Source organism: Bidens hawaiensis, unplaced genomic scaffold (genome assembly GCF_021521415.1).
Source record: "Bidens hawaiensis isolate Kalapana, Puna unplaced genomic scaffold, B.hawaiensis_p1.1 tig00033545_1, whole genome shotgun sequence".
Classification (NCBI taxonomy): Eukaryota; Viridiplantae; Streptophyta; class Magnoliopsida; order Asterales; family Asteraceae; genus Bidens; species Bidens hawaiensis.
This window is the reverse complement of record NW_027495760.1, coordinates 185232-200861: the sequence shown is the minus strand read 5'-3', so window position 1 is coordinate 200861 and position 15630 is coordinate 185232. Positions and strand designations below refer to the sequence as shown.

The window sequence follows — 15630 nt, the reverse complement described above, 5'->3', positions numbered from 1 at the left end:
TGGACTATTTTTGGAATTTGAAATCTCACAGGCTATTGTCTTTTCTCTCTCATCAAAAGGGTTATTTAGGTAATTTTCTCTTAATTTTAACTTACGTATTAAATATTATTTTGGTTTAAACGAAATGGCTCGTCGAAATTTGAGTTTCTTACAAGTGGAGTTTCTTACATAATATTATTTAGATATATTCTAACAATATCATTAAACTTAGAACTTTGTTTTCTCGTTTCGAAACACATCTAATTACATATCAACACCAACATATATAATATACATATTACTACACCCCTACCAAAATCCAAGAAATATCAGATTTTGACTTATATTAACATCAGTGGTTGTTATTTGTTAAAACTTTACATGTAAAAACAAAACTCCAAAACTCAACGGGATAAACTCAGACCGATAACCGGGTCGATAGATGATGGAAGTTTTGAACCATTGGGAAAGGAAGCCCATCACGGTTAGGCACGTGGTACATCTGTTTCTGCACCGCCTTTATGGCGGCATTGGCGGCTCTGTTAGCGGCTGCTACAGCCCTGTTAACTCTTTCATCAACTTTGGCTACATCATATGCTTTCTCAGCAGCTCTTCTCGCTTCCTGTTCATTTACATAATCATATAAATAACTGATTCACAAATTATATTAAAATATGAGAAAAATGATTATAAATACCTGAATGGCATTAAGAACTTTGGAATGGTAAACTGCAACGGGGGATACAGGGTGCATGGCACTTTGTGAGCTTGGTGTAACGAGGGCCCCGTTCTGCCAGTGGCCCGATTGGGTCTCTCGGTTTCTGAAAGTGTACATGCCAAGTCCATGCCTTTTTCCTTCTTGCCATGAGCCTTCGTATCTATGACCATTTGCGAATCTATATACTCCAAAACCGTGCATCTTGTCTGCAAAATATTCGCCTGCGTATGTATCACCGTTCCTATAAAACAAAGAATAAGAATTAAATATTTTTATATGAAATACACAATAAGTTAAGAGAATTGGTGACTGTATAGCTGGAAAAGATTTCGTCTTAACTATTATAGTCCGTTTTATGACAACTTTATGACAATCTGAAGAGGAGCTGATCCTAAAGTTAGTGGACTCTTAGGTGGACCAGTTGGATAGATGGAAAGCGGAAACATTGTAGAAAAGGCCCAAACTTCAAACGAGCGTAACTCGGGCTACAAGTGGAGTTACAAATCCTATAAGCATCAAACAAAAAGGTCGAGACAGAAAGGTCTCGACGATCCATGATGGCATATTGGCATCATCTGAGCCCTGATTTCATCAATAACGATATTCCTTGTTTTTTAGTCCTTTCTGAATTCTATCCTTTTTAGTGTAAACTGTAAAATTAGTAGATCACTAACTGCGGTGATTTACATGCCTATTTAAGTCGTTAACTTCAGCATTTATTTAAGGATTTACCAGCTTCTAAATGCGAAAATATGGAAATACCTACCAAGTGTATAATTCTCTGAGGATACCTCATGAAATGGTAAGCATTCAGTTTCACATCAATCTTTCGCGATAATTCTTCTTTTCTTGTTTGTCTTGCTTCCGCTCATTTAATAAGTTGATTTTGCTAACTCGTTTATTAAGTTTACACTAATTGGCTTGTTATAAACAATATTTTCACATACACTGGGCACAAATTACTACACTAAATGTATCAAACAAGATTAATATGTTTATCTAACATATTATCAATTCCAAGAATGGCGAAACACAGTAAAAAATTTACCTAAAATGGTAGTGACCAAGACCATGTTTAACGCCCCACTCGAACTCTCCAACATAACGACTCCCATCCTCGCAAGTATGAACTCCACGCCCATGACTCTGCCCATTCACCCACTCACCCGCGTAAACATCACCCGTGTAAAACCTATACACACCAAACCCATGCCTCAACCCTTGCAAATACTGCCCCCTATACCGACTACCCCGCGCCCACGTCTCCACCCCGTACCCATCGTACTTCCCGTCAACCCAATCACCCTCGTACCTCCCACTCATGTAATAATAATACACACCACAACCCGAACACTTTCCCTTGTGAAACTCCCCTTCATACACATCACCATTGTTGTACACTTCCACTGTACCATTAACATTATTATTATTATTATTCCTTTTTCGCCTCGACGCGATTGACCGAAGCACCGAAAGGTAGCGTCTTGACGAAGGGTAAGACGGGTACAGCTTATTTAGTGAAAACAACAACAATCCAACGGAGGGCAATTTGGGAATACCAAGATTTAGTGAAACCAATAGTGCAGATGAGAAAGCAAAAGCAGACAAGAAATCAAGCATAAAAGATTCACTAGGGTGTGAAACCAAGAAGAAGAAAAACGGTAACGAGAGAAAAACAATGAACCGGAGGTGGGTCCGGCGGCGGCGGACTCGCCGGAGCCGGTAAAGAAAGTTAAAGGCGGCGGCTTTGGTGCTGCGAAGGCTTTTAGAGTAATGGGTTTTGGTTGAATTAGAGAAAACGGGTGGTTTTGTAAATTGGTTTGATGTGATTTGAGAGAATAGAGGTCGTTTGTGAGGTGTTGATTTGGAGGTTTCAGCATCGTCGATTTGAATCAGAGTAAAATTAGGGTTCGGTGGTGACGTCACATCAATATTATTAATAATCGGATTCGGGTTGAAATCGGAAGAGACACCGGTGCTATCTTTTCCGATCTGAAGGTCTGATTTCTTCTGATGCATTACATACACATAAACTCTGAAGATGTGTGTGTGTGTTGAGATTATTATTATTACTATTATATTATTTTGGATTGCGGAGAAATCAATTTTGAAAGCAGAGGCGCCGGCCAAGACTTTTGATGATTTGGTTTTAATTACGGAAATGCCACTGTCTTATCCATTTATTATTACTTTTTTATTTTTATTGTTTCTATAAATATTTTCGTTGGGAATAGACATGTTTTTAGTTAGTTTCTATTTCAATTGAAGTGTACGGGAAATCCGTTATTTCAGTTTAATGCGGCAATTATTGTGTTTTTTTTTGTGATACATACATCACAAGATTTTTAAATGTTGATTTTAAATCTTTGTGGTTTTAGGTTCTTGGTTATGATTTGGTAGCATTAATGGTGTATTGGTTTTTATTAATTATAACTATTATTATTTGATTGATATAGATTATAACTAATGAATTAGCTGATAATGATCTCGCGTTTTATTATACTTGTTTCCAACGGTCTGTGGCTAACAGAATTCTAAAGTTGTTAGTTGCAGATTGTTGGAAAACGTTTTTGTCTGGAGAACTGACATTTTTTCAGATGGCTCAACATTTTCGTCGTAAACATCTTTGTAACCTTAGATCGGACCTTTATGAATCGTTTTCTAGTAAAAGCTTAAATTACTGAGGTCACGCGACCCTAGAACTATCGTTGAAATCAGTTGGCAGTGCTCAAGTGGCGATGGTTAGTTGGTTGGTGTCCAGGTTGAGTTTTCCGGCAAAAAATGTGACTGTATAGGCCAAAAGCGTTTTTCTGACGACCTGCAAATAACAGTGTTAGGATTCTGTTAGTCACGGACAGTTAGAAAAAAATAAGTTAAAAGATGGATCGTTAGCAATCAACTAGTTAGTTGAGACTGTCATCAACTAAAAGAAAACCAATACACCAACACATCCCCACCCCCACCCCCACCCCCACCCCCACCCCAATTTGGGCTTAGGAATAGAATATATAGCTCATACAATTTTTAATGATGCCATTCTATTTATTTAAAAAGATCACAATCTAGTGGAGTTGATGTAGTACTATAGACAACATATTTCTTAATTTCTTACATACAGATAATAAAATAACTTTATTTTAGGCTAAAAATGCCATAAAATATCTTTTTAATCAAATAAATTGAAATTTGAAATACTCATTTATGTGTAAATACCGGCTATTTTTATTTTACTTTTTGGGATTTATGGTCTTAACTGAGTGAAAAAAAAAGATGGTTTTTATATGTGTATGAACTTATGATTAGTCTAACATTTTCAACCCCCTTAGATAAAATAAAAGTTAAAGTTCTGTCATTAATTGTGTGGTTAAAGAAAAAGATGGAACCGGATGTATAGCTGTCTTTGTGGATGTTAACAATTTAACCGTATGCCAACTTCTTAATTTTCAGTAGAGACTATGGAATTTGTCTTTCCTAAAAAAATTTATAAGCTGATAGGGATTTATAATAAAACGTCTCACTAAAAAGTTATTGATTTCCTATTTTAACTTCTAGCTCACATTTTGGGTATGGATCACCCATGCATCACCTCACTAAGGTAGAAAGCACCTTTACATTTGTTACTTGGATAGTAATTACCCATTCAACTTGTCAATAACCGAGATGCTAATCGGTTAATCACCATTACATCTCTCATTAGTTGTGTAGTTGTCAACCCTCTAGGTATGGATGTGAAGAAACACTAAGTGAACCTTGGGCAGATTATAGATAATCTGGGGGTTAAGTAATGTTTCCCACGAGGTTGAGGTCTTGCTGAGAAGGTTGTTCTTCAGGGGACCTGCAAAACAGACACCGTAAGCTCGTCACTGAGAAGGGGGGGGGGGGGGTTCCTCCTTGTGACCACCTTCCGGCGTGAGAATCAGACTAGATTGCTCTGAATATAAGTGTATATTAAGAGATTGCTAGATAAGAGAGATATCTGATGATGTCCTTACCATTCGAAGGTGTTGGAGTATTTATAGCCGAAGGTAGGTTCCCTAGAAGGTACAGCCGGCTGAATAGTATTCCTGTTCCACCAACAGTGGACTACGCACAGGCCATGCTGGTTGGTGGATAGGCTACGGCCAACAGTAACAAGGTCGGCTGTACACTGTTCCTTGACTGCCGGCTACGCACTGTTCCACCAACTGTAGGCTGCGCACGTCCCATCGTAAGGGTTGGTGAGTAGGCAGCGGCTAATAGTGACAAACAGTACTAGAGGGTGCTCCTCCTCGTATTGTTGTCTGTGAGCTGTCACCCTGTGATTGGTTCATGGGCTGTTCTGGTCAAATTGTCTGTTCTGCCCATACCTTAGTAGGTATAGTACGAAAGATCTTCCAGAAGCATACGGACTGGCTCATTTAGGCGGGAGTATTCCTGCCTTGCTCATTCCTTCATGTGACTACTGAAGTAGCTAATGCCTTGTGCGTGTAGCCTTGCTGTTAGTGCGGGTAGCCTTCCCTGATGGCTTGTATCCGCAGCTGCGGGAACAGGCGGGGTACTTCACCATTGGGAGGCTTTCCCTGCGGGTACAGCTGGCGTTCTGCGCGTAAGGTTCTCTGAGCGTGGTGGGTCCTGCTGGAGCAGTTGGTTGTTGCGCAGACGTCCCTGTTCAAGGTGAGTCTTGCGGGTCCAACTGGGCTCTGCTGGGACCTACCTCTTCAAGTCCCCCCAGTCCAATGTTCTTCTCATGAATTATTAATAAGTGAGGTGAACTTTTGGACTTAGCAAGGGGTTTTGAAAAGGGGTTTAGTTTTTAGGTTTTCCGTGGTGATTCTTCCCGCGGTTTTCCTGATGTCACGCAGAAATTCCCGACTTTCCTGCTTGATCTTTGGGTATGATGCGGGTAGGTCTGTAACCTCCTCGCAAGTCAGGAGCGTTGAGTCCCACTTGTGTGGATTCTCCATGAGGTTTTGGTAGTTTTGAACATAGTGATCAATTACGTTAAAACCACCAATTCCATCCTGGAGCTTCAAACAATGTAGTTCTCGACGTTCCCGCTATGCGTGGATGTTATTTCCGTTTCCGCAAGCATTGCTCAGAAGATCCTTCTTGGTTTCAATTCCATGCGGAGCGCTAGGTATGTGAAGGGTTTTGCCTTAACACTGTACCCGCGCTCGTCTTACGGTTACTTTACTTCCAAGGTATTCCTGGCGTTAATTCCCTGCGGGTGCTAGGTATGTGAAGGGTTTTGCCTTAACACTGTACCCGCACCCGTCTTACGGTTACTTGGTTGCCAAGGTAAGGGGTATTTTCCCGCTTACTTTTGAATCTTTTTGAATTTTTTTGAAATTCGAAGAGTTGGTAAAAGGATGTCCAAACCTCTGAAACGTCGTGCGACGGTTTCTTCTGACTGTGTCAGGACGTGCAGGAAGTTATGGTGACGTGACAGTACCTGGTCATTCCAGACGCTTTTTCAGGCGCGTGGGCCCGTTTTTTCGGGCGCGTGGCCACGAAATTAATGGTATGCGTCCTTTCAACAGCTGTTGCCAGCTTGCTTTTTGCCACGTGTCATAGTTTCATTGCACCTTCGATTTCTCTCTCCTCCGCATTAAATTCATCGCATTAATTGCGATTAGTATATAAAGGGGGAGAGTGTTCTTTGTAATTCACGCTTTCACTTTTCTCTTCATCTTCTAAACGATTTCCGGCGAATACTCACTTTTTAGGCAAGCATTCTCTTGAAATCGTTTTCTTCTTTCATCTTGTAAGATGTCTTCTCATGATCTCGAATCTACAGCCGATGACAAGAGTACTGCTGGCGAGTGCCAGTGTGCTCTGCCCGTCGATCTGTATCGGTACGTCGTCAGGAAGTTCATGCTCTAGTCTCTCGAGCCTGAGTTTCCTGAACCCCATCAGACGGTGTACGATGCCCCCAGAGGCAAGATCGGGGTATATGCTGCATTCTTTGTGTATGGGAATCTTAGGTTCCCATTGACAAAGTTTGTTTACCGTGTCCTTGAGAGGCACGGTGTGCACCTGACCGAGGTGCATCCGATGGCGATTGCCAAGATTCGCCACTTCGAGTGGGTGTGCCGGATACTGGGCATTGAGCCCTATGTTGACCGTCTGATGACCTTCTACTCCTGGAGGTGCATCCAGGGGTGGTATACGTTGATAACCCGGATTAAGGGTTTGAAGATTTGCGCAACCGAGCGCAGTCTTCGCTCGTGGAAGCGGGAGTTCTTCTACATCTCCGCTCGCGCCATCCCCCTTGCCATGAAGTTCAAAAATGGGCAAGCACTTCCCAGCCTTCACGCCTCCAACTACGAGGAGGCGGAATGGCTTTCGAAGATATCCCGAGTCCAATCTCCGGTTTACCGGTTTGCGGAGTCCGGGATGGTAATGCTCGGGATGAGCCGGGTGTGGAAGGATGCGGATGCGCGAAAGATCCCGATCGTCCTCGAATACGGTTCGAACTCTGTTCCTTACGGTATGCTTTGTTTCTTTTTGTTGATTTAGAATCTCTTTTAACTTTTTTCCTGTTTATTTCAGAGGGGAACGACTTGCAGTCTCTCCTGCAGCCGCGGGATAGTGATGGTCCCGCTCGGATGGGTACTCGTGCTCTTGATGAGAACGAGTTGCCCATCCTGGAGCAAACGAGGGATCGGTTTGTGGAGGTCTACCCGCTCGGCCACGAGATCCTGAGCGCCAGGCGGCCAGGTAAGGCGCTATTCAACCCTCGACCCCTCAATGTTGAAACCTCTGCTGGAATTCCTCTAATCGTATGTTCTGATGAGGAATCCGCAGATGGTCCTCCGTTGGTGCGGAAGAAGAAAGCTGCCGGCGGGAAGGGGAAGGAGAAGGTGGCCTCCACTGCCGATCCAGTGCCTCGGTCTGACTCAGAGGCCGAGAGCGAAGAGGTGGCGGAGAAGCCCGGTGGTGAGAAGACCACCGCTCCGGAGGCTGTGACCTCCGGAGAGCCCCGGATGACGACGGTGAGCGGCGCAAAGAGGCCGGCTCCATCGGGTTCATCTCCGCCTGTCCGTACTTTCAGGCTCAAGAAAACCCGTGAGTACAAACTTTATTTTTAACTTCAGTTTTCCATCTTTAATACTTTTCTTTGTGCAGGCGTGGATGTTGACGCATTCCAGGGTGGAGCAGGGAAGACTACTCCCCCGCTAATGACGGTAGGCCTGGTCAGCCTTCCTGAGGCGACGACCCAGGCGGCTGCGCCTGCTTCCGCTGGTTCAGTTGCTCATTCCATTGAGCCAACTGTTCCAGCTGTGATGACGTCACTGCCGGTGTGAGTGCCATTTTTACAGCATCTTTCACTGAGACGGCGGTTACTTTTGCTGCGGATTCTGCAACGCCGACCGCGGCGGACTTCACCATGCCTCCTCCGTCATCGGCATCGACGGCCGATCCTTCAGGTATGCATGGGGATTCTCGCCGACCTCTGCCTCCTTCCCGTCTACCTGACCTCTTGGACGGATTTCCCTTGGGTTCAGGTGACGGGTTTGGCGGCTATCGGCCTGTTATTGACCCTACAGGTGCGTAGGGTTCTCTTGGCCTATTATTATTATTATTATTATTTTATATCATCTTTTCCTAACTGCTTTTTGTTTTTTGCAGTGTCGGATTCCAATGAAGTGTATGTTCCACGATGGAACATCCGCCGAGGAACAACCCTTCGCACCCCTGTGGAGTGCGTGGATTGGGCTCGTCACGCAGCTCCCAGTGGTGCGTTGGGGGAAGCCATGGCTAGCTACCAGGAGGGTAGGCAAACCAATGAGCTTCGGGTTCTCCTAGCCCGGATGCAGCCGCGCGTCGAGCTGCTTTGTCGTGAAAACGACAAGTTAAAAGTAGCTCGCATTCAAGAAGTGGCTCAGGCGCGGGCTGTCCGGGAGGAGAATAGGAGGCTCTCCGCCGCGGCTGCAGAGAAGGAGAAGGCGTTCAAGGCCCTTGAAGTTGAGGTTCAGGCCCGTCTCGAGGCCCGTTCCAAGGCTGCCCAAGCTGTTAACGAACAGCTTCGGCTGGCTAAGGAAACTGCTAGGAACGCAACTGAGAGGGCCACCAAGGCTGAAGCTGTTGCTGAGCCTCTACGCCTCCATAATGAGGAACTTAAAGCTAAATTAGAGGCGCTCCAACAGGCTCATGATGCCTTGGCGATGGAGGACGCGAAGAAGCTCCAAGAGATCCTGGACCAGATGGGCGTGCTTGACCACACTGAGCGGAAGCTAAAGGGCGTCGAAGAGGCTGCTACAAAGGAAGTGTTGCTTGCCAACCTGAATAAAAATGAAGCTGAACGCGCCTGTACCCAAGCTCAAGCCGCCCTCCAAGAAGCCTTGGTTGCCAAGGAATGGCTTCTTCGAGAAGCGTTGTCTCAGGTAAGCTTTTCATGTTTATACGCTTTTCTTTGTAAATAGAAAAGGTTCTGATACTTGTATTTTTTCTTTGTAGGTTGTGCATCGGGTGTTCTCAGAGACGTCTTATGACGATGCTATGAGCGCAGCCCTCAACGCTTCTCATGAGGATGGGGAAAAGGCCGGCTTCCTGCTTGGTCTAGGGTTTGCTGAGAGAGGCATCCCGCCTTCCAACTTCCCTTTGTATAATGTTGATACTGAAGCTGTTTACGACCAAGCAGTGAATCAGTATGCCACCTTCCCGCATCCGGTGGTGGAGAAGGTGAACGAAGTCGCTGCTGCTGATGATGGGCTAGCTATCGTTAAAGCTTTCCTTGAACCACCACGCTCTACTGATGGAGCGGGTCCAAGTGGAAGTAGTCCTGAAGCTTGATTCTGAAGATCCATTTCCACCATTAGCGTAGATTTTTGCTTTTGTATAGCTTTGTAATATTTGAATTTGATGGAATAAAGATTGTGTTTGTTCTTTGCCTTGTTTATTTTACGCATGTTTTGATCTAACTTAGCAATTTCTTTAGTACTTAGATAAGTTAACTTTTTAACGTGGTAAATTATAAGTTTGTTTCGCTTCCTCTTTCATGATTGTGCGGGTATGACCGTCACTTACACTTAGTAGGATGGTTTAACTTTACTTATATCCGACCTGCGTGGAAGTTTTCCTCATCTTTTCCTTTGAAATTTTCTAAGTTTTCAGAATAAGTTAACCTTTGGACGTGGTAGATGATAGGTTGAAGTTTTGCTTCCTTGTTCGTGATTGTGCGGGTAAGACCGTCACTTGCACTTACAAGGATGGCTAAACTTTACTTACATCTGACCTGCGTGTAGGTTTTCCTTAAAACTTGAGATTTTTAGCGTTGTGTTTATGCGGGTTTTGCCGCCTTCCACACGTAACGACTTACTTCTTCCCCCATTTATGCGGTGAATACCGGCACACCAGTGTGGGAAGTTCATAAGTATAAAGGTAAGGCTATCAACACATTGTGAAAGGAGAATCATTTCCATTAGAAGTGGCTCTAGGCCTTTTCTTTACAAGTTTGGAATTGATCTACATATAACATTTGCGTAATTGAGCTCCATTCCATGTTCTTGCGATGGGAGTGCCATCGAGCCTTTCGAGCCGGTATGCGCCCTTTCCCAGGACTTCTTTGATAATGTATGGCCCTTCCCAGACCGGGGCCAGCTTTCCTGGGCGTTCTTGGTTCGAAGCCTCGTTGTTACGCAGTATGTAGTCTCCTACATTGAAGTTGCAGAGTTTTACCCGCGTGTTGTAGTACTTTTGCATTTGTCGCTTGTAGTTCTCTTCACGCACTGCGGCTAAGTCTCTGCGTTCCTCGGTTAGCATAAGATCTAACCGTCTTTCCGCATCATTGTCTTCTGGCTGAATCAAGACCCTTGGTGAGGGTAAACCAATTTCGACCGGGACCATGGCTTCAGTGCCACAAGTGAGACTGAACGGGGTTTCTCCCGTACTGGCCTTCTTCAGCGTTCTGTTTGCCCAAAGGACGTGCGGAAGCTCGTCCACCCAGCCGGATCTGTGTTCCAAGAGTCTTTTCTTTATGCCTTCGACGATGCTCTTATTTGCTCTTTCCACCTCACCATTACCTTGCGGGTGTGCCACTGAGGTAAAGGTGTGGGTGATTTGAAGTTCTTTCAGCCACTGTTGTAGCTTCTTGTCAGCAAAGTTGGTGCCGTTATCGCTCACCAAATTCTGTGGAAGTCCAAAACGACAAATAATAAATTCCCAAATAAATTTTTTGATATGTTTCGCGGTTGTTTGGGCTAAGGGTTTTGCTTCTATCCACTTGGTGAAGTAGTCGATGGCTACCACTAGGAACTGAACATTTCCTGCTGCTGTAGGAAATGGGCCTGTCACATCGATGACCCACTTTTGAAATGGCCATGAAGAGGTGACTGGAACAAGTTCATTCTTCGGGCGGTGCGTGTTGGGTGCGTAGAGCTGGCAAGACCTGCATTTTCTGATGTATGCCAGCGCATCCGTATGCATCCCCGGCCAAAAGTATCCCGCGTTGTTTAGCTTAGCTACAACAGCGCGGGGACCTGCGTGTACTCCACAGATGCCTTCGTGTACTTCCCTTAGGAGGTAGTCAGCATCTTGGTTGTCCACGCATCTCAAGAGTGGGCCAAGAAAGTTACGTCTGTAAAGGATGTCATCGATGAGTTGATAATTCAGTGCTTTACAGCGTAGTTTTCTTGCCTGTGCTTTTGACTCTGGTAGTGTGCCTGCCGCAAGGTATTTTATTATTGGTGTCATCCATGTTTCCGTGCCGGTTTGGATGACACAAATTTCCTTGTGCGGGACCGAAGGTGTCTCGAGGAGTTCAATGCGGATATCCTTTCCTAAGTGGGTGAAGGCTAATGATGCAAGCTTGCTTAACGCATCCGCAGATTTGTTTTCACTTCGCTTGACGTGTATGACTTTGCAGTCGTTGAAATCGCGCATAAGGGATTTTGCTTGTGCGAGGTACAGGGCCATTGTGTCGTTCACGGCCGTGGACGTCCCGTTGATTTGATTGGCTACTAACATGGAATCCACGTGGGCTTCCAAGTTTTTCACTCCCATCTTACGCGCAATTCTCAGCCCAGCCAAGAATGCCTCATACTCGGCTTCGTTATTCGTACTTGGAAAGTCCAGTCGAATAGCGTAAGTGTATTCTTGGCCTGCTGGGTTGGTTAGTTTCAGCCCTGCGCCTGAACCCTCGTTACTGGCTGCTCCATTAGTGTAGAGTCGCCAGACATCATTGATGTCTTGTGCTGGAGAGGGTTGAGCCTCTTCCTGGCACTCTTTTTCCCGCGATGCAGGTACTTCCGCAATAAAGTCGGCCAAAACCTGGCCTTTTATGGCTGGTCTTGGCTTATACTTTATCGCGTACTCCCCCAACTCAATTGCCCATTTGGCTAGGCGTCCCGATAACTCGGGTTTGCCTAGAACGTTTGCGAGTTTGAAGTTGGAGAGAATGGTGATTGGGTGACCCTGGAAATATCGTCTTAACCTGCGTGAAGCGTGTATAAGTGCTAAAACTAATTTTTCGAGGGTAGAGTACCGGGTTTCTACGTCTGTTAGGATACGGCTGACATAATAGATTGGCATCTGGATGCCTTTTCGCTCTACTAGCAGGACTGCCCCGGTTGCTCTATCTGTTGCGGAAAGGTATAGGATTAGCTCCTCTCCCGCTTTTGGTGCTGTGAGCGTTGGGAGTTCGATCAAGCGTGACCGAATCTCCTGAAAAGCTGCTTCCGCTTCTGGTGTCCAGCGGAAGTGCGTTTTCTTTAAACAGTTCCTCAACGTTGACATGAAGGGAAACGACTTATCCGCGTGGTTTGCCAAAAAGCGGTTAAGTGCTACTAGTCGTCCATTCAGTGTCTGAGCCTGTTTGATTGTCGTAGGTGATTCCATTTTGAGAATGGCTTCGACCTTTTCAGGGTTCGCTCTGAAGCCATCTTTAGTGACGATGACCCCCAAGAACTTCCCTTCTTCCATTCCAAAGGCACATTTGCTCGGGTTGAGCTTCATGTTTATCTTCCTGAGCGTGTTGAAAGTTTCTTCGATGTCTTTCAACATCGCTTCTGGGTCAGGGCTTTTGATGACCAAGTCATCCATGTAGACTTCCAAGTTTCTCCCGATTTGGGCATGAAACTGGTTATCCATCAGGCGTTGGTATGTGGACCCGGCATTCTTAAGTCCGAATGGCATCATTTGGTAACAAAATGTGCCATCGGGCGTCCGAAAAGCGGTTTTGTCCTGATCATCAACGGCCATGTGGATTTGGTGGTACCCCTTATACGCGTCCAGGAAGCATTTAAGGCGGGACGGTGCCAACGAATCCACCTTAAGATCAATTTCTGGTAACGGATAACAATCTTTGGGGCATACTTTGTTCAAGTCCTTGAAATCTATACACATGCGCCAATGTTTGTTATTCTTCGGTACCATAACGGGATTTGCAACCCAAGTTTGATATCTACTAACGCGTACGATGCCTGCGTCAAGGAGTTCCTTGACTTGGGTTCTACACGCGTTAGTTTGTTCTGGCCCCATTACTCTGCGCTTTTGTACGATTGGCGTAACAGCCGGATCGCATTTGAGCTTATGCTCTGCCTTACTTCGGGGTACACCAGTCATGTCAGCTGGTGTCCACGCGAAGATGTCAACGTTTTTCTGTAATAAGCGCTTGAGTAAGGTGCGTGTGGGCTCAACAACTGTTGGGCCAATGGAAACGGCCTGGTCAGGGTACTTGCCGTTGAAGGCCCATCTTTCCGGCTCGGTGATGGTTGGTTTAGCCATCTTTGGTTTGGGTTTAGATGAGACAGATGCGATGCATACCTGGGGAATGCCGGTGATCATCGCTACACCCTCAGCTGTTGGCCATCCCATCATGCCGTGGACTGAGGATACCACGGCGTTGAATCTTGCCATCCCGTCTCTTCCGAAGAGAATGTCGTATGTGTGGTGTGGCTTCCTCATTACGACAAAATCCACGTCTTCTGTGCGTGAGTGATTCCCGTCCGTAAGAGTGACGGGGAAAGATAGGATGCCCAGGGGGGTGTTTGTGCTGCCATCGAACCCTTCCATCGAGGCGCAGATCGTTTCCAGGCGCTCTTTGTCTTCGTCATCTAGCTTGTCGAAGAACTGCCTGTACATCACCGTTGACGAGGCGCCGTTGTCAGCAAGAGTGCGAGAAGTGATGTAGTGCCCCAGCTGGCTTTTGATGACGATAGGGCCTTCTTTGCTGGGTCCTCCTGGCACTCGCGGGAAGCGCACCTCAGCTTCCTTCCACGCGCATGGTTCTGTCGTTCGCCTTTTCCTTCCTCTGATCTTACCATGAACCATGTTGATGCTGATGTCAACGGGCTTTCGTCCGTTGCCTCGGTACCGGTTGTCGTTCCTTCCTCCCTTCTTGATTGATGCCACTAGGTGTGCCAGTCTTCCATCCTTGACGAATGCTTCAACAATATCCTTCAAGGATGTACACTCTTCCGTACTATGACCTTTTGTCCCGTGGAAGTCACAGGATTTACTCTGATCCGCATTAGGTCGCTGCCGGATCATTGGAGCTTTTGGCCATGGTAGCTTTTCAGTGGCAAATATCTCCGTGACGCTTTTGGTGAGTGGCGTCCACCGGTGTTTTTGGCTTGAAGGGTGCGTGTGATTTCTTCCGCCAACAAGAGGGTGAGAGCTGGACGAGGTGTCAAAGTTTACCCTTGACTGCCAGATACCTAGCTTCCTCTTTTTGTTCTGTCGGGCGATCCGAACATTGGTTTCTCTGGTCCTCTGCGTGTAGAGGTGTGTATTCTGGGGAAGATCCCTTCCCAGTTGCTTCTCCGTCTCGGCAAAGCGCTTGGCCGCCGTCATGATGGCATCCCATGTTGATGGCATGCCATCCTTACCCGTCAATGTGCGGATAAGCTCTGGGTATTCGGCGCCCTGTATGAAAGCAGCGCGAACAAGATCTTCACTTATGTTGCCGAGACTTAGCTTTTTGGAGTTGAAGCGTGTGATGAAGTCTAGTAAAGATTCATCCTCCTCTCTAACGCAGTTGAGGATCGTCCACTGTTCTTCAGTATATTTCCTCTGCTGGCTGAAGTGCTGGCTGAACTTGTTCTGAAAGTCCGCCCAATCATAAATGTGGTGGACCGGTAAACGATCGAACCATGCCCTGGCCGCTCCAACCAGAGTCATCTGGAACATATAACACCACGTGGGTTCCGTCCAGTTACTGACGGTTGCCCCCGCAATTAATCTGTTCAAGTGGTCGTCTGGGTCGGATAGACCATCATAAGTGCCGATGTTGGACATTTGTTTGGCACTTCTCGGGGCGATTGCTTCCGCAATGTCCCTTGCGAACTTAGACTTTCCTGCATTTGCAGCAGTTGGTCTAAAGGTTTTGGAGAAGTCACGCGGGTTTCTCTCCGCATTTGTTGGTTTAAAGATTTCCCCAAAATTCCTTGTCGGCTGGAAGTCCGTTTCCTTACGCTTCCCTTTTGCCTTATGGCGAGGGTTTGCGTCGGTATCGGATTCATCCCGCTCATCGTCTGAGTACTCGCACTCACTATTCATATTGAGATGTTGGCGAGTACTGCCGAATTCGTCAGCCTGTTGAATTGAACGCAAGCGTTCATCCAACTCAGCCTGGAACTCTCTCTGTCGTGCTTCGGCCCACGCCTTAACTTGATCTAGTGTTTGGCGAGGGACCCTCGTTCGTTTCTCCAACTGGGCATCAGTGAACCCCAGTGGAATATTTACTGCACTTGCCCCGGCTTGGGTAGCCGGGGTAGTGTTCGTAAGATTTGTATAACCGCCGGTGTTCCCAGTTACTGGGGTTGTGGTCACCGGGGTTTCTTGGTCACTTACTGGCCTTGGGACCGGAGTAACGTTAACCATTTCTTCGGAAATTTTGAAAAAACTAAGAATTAGTTCTAGCTTTTATGCACGGATGGCGCCAATGAAGAAACACTAAGTGAACCCTGGGCAGATTATAGATAATCTGGGGGTTAAGTAATGTTTCCCACGAG

At 46.0% G+C, this 15630-nt stretch overlaps 1 protein-coding gene across 1 annotated transcript; it reads right to left on the bottom strand.

Moving 5' to 3' along the window:
• Positions 1 to 258: 258 nt before the first annotated feature.
• Positions 259 to 2745, bottom strand: LOC143585075 (uncharacterized). The gene is made up of 3 exons (XM_077066949.1): positions 1746 to 2745; positions 677 to 938; positions 259 to 601 (listed from the first exon to the last, which is right to left on the bottom strand). The coding sequence occupies exons 1-3, from the start codon at positions 2714 to 2716 to the stop codon at positions 398 to 400; spliced, it is 1437 nt and encodes a 478-aa protein (XP_076923064.1). The 5' UTR covers positions 2717 to 2745; the 3' UTR covers positions 259 to 397.
• Positions 2746 to 15630: the final 12885 nt, after the last annotated feature.

Bases quoted from the DNA above. Each gene is read 5' to 3' on its own strand.
- LOC143585075 (XM_077066949.1), bottom strand. From the start codon at position 2,716: ATGCATCAGAAGAAATCAGACCTTCAGATCGGAAAAGATAGCACCGGT. The intron at 939-1,745 runs GTAAATTTTTTA...TTTGTTTTATAG, and splicing joins CTTGGTCACTACCATTTTAG to GAACGGTGATACATACGCAG. The intron at 602-676 runs GTATTTATAATC...GTAAATGAACAG, and splicing joins AAGTTCTTAATGCCATTCAG to GAAGCGAGAAGAGCTGCTGA.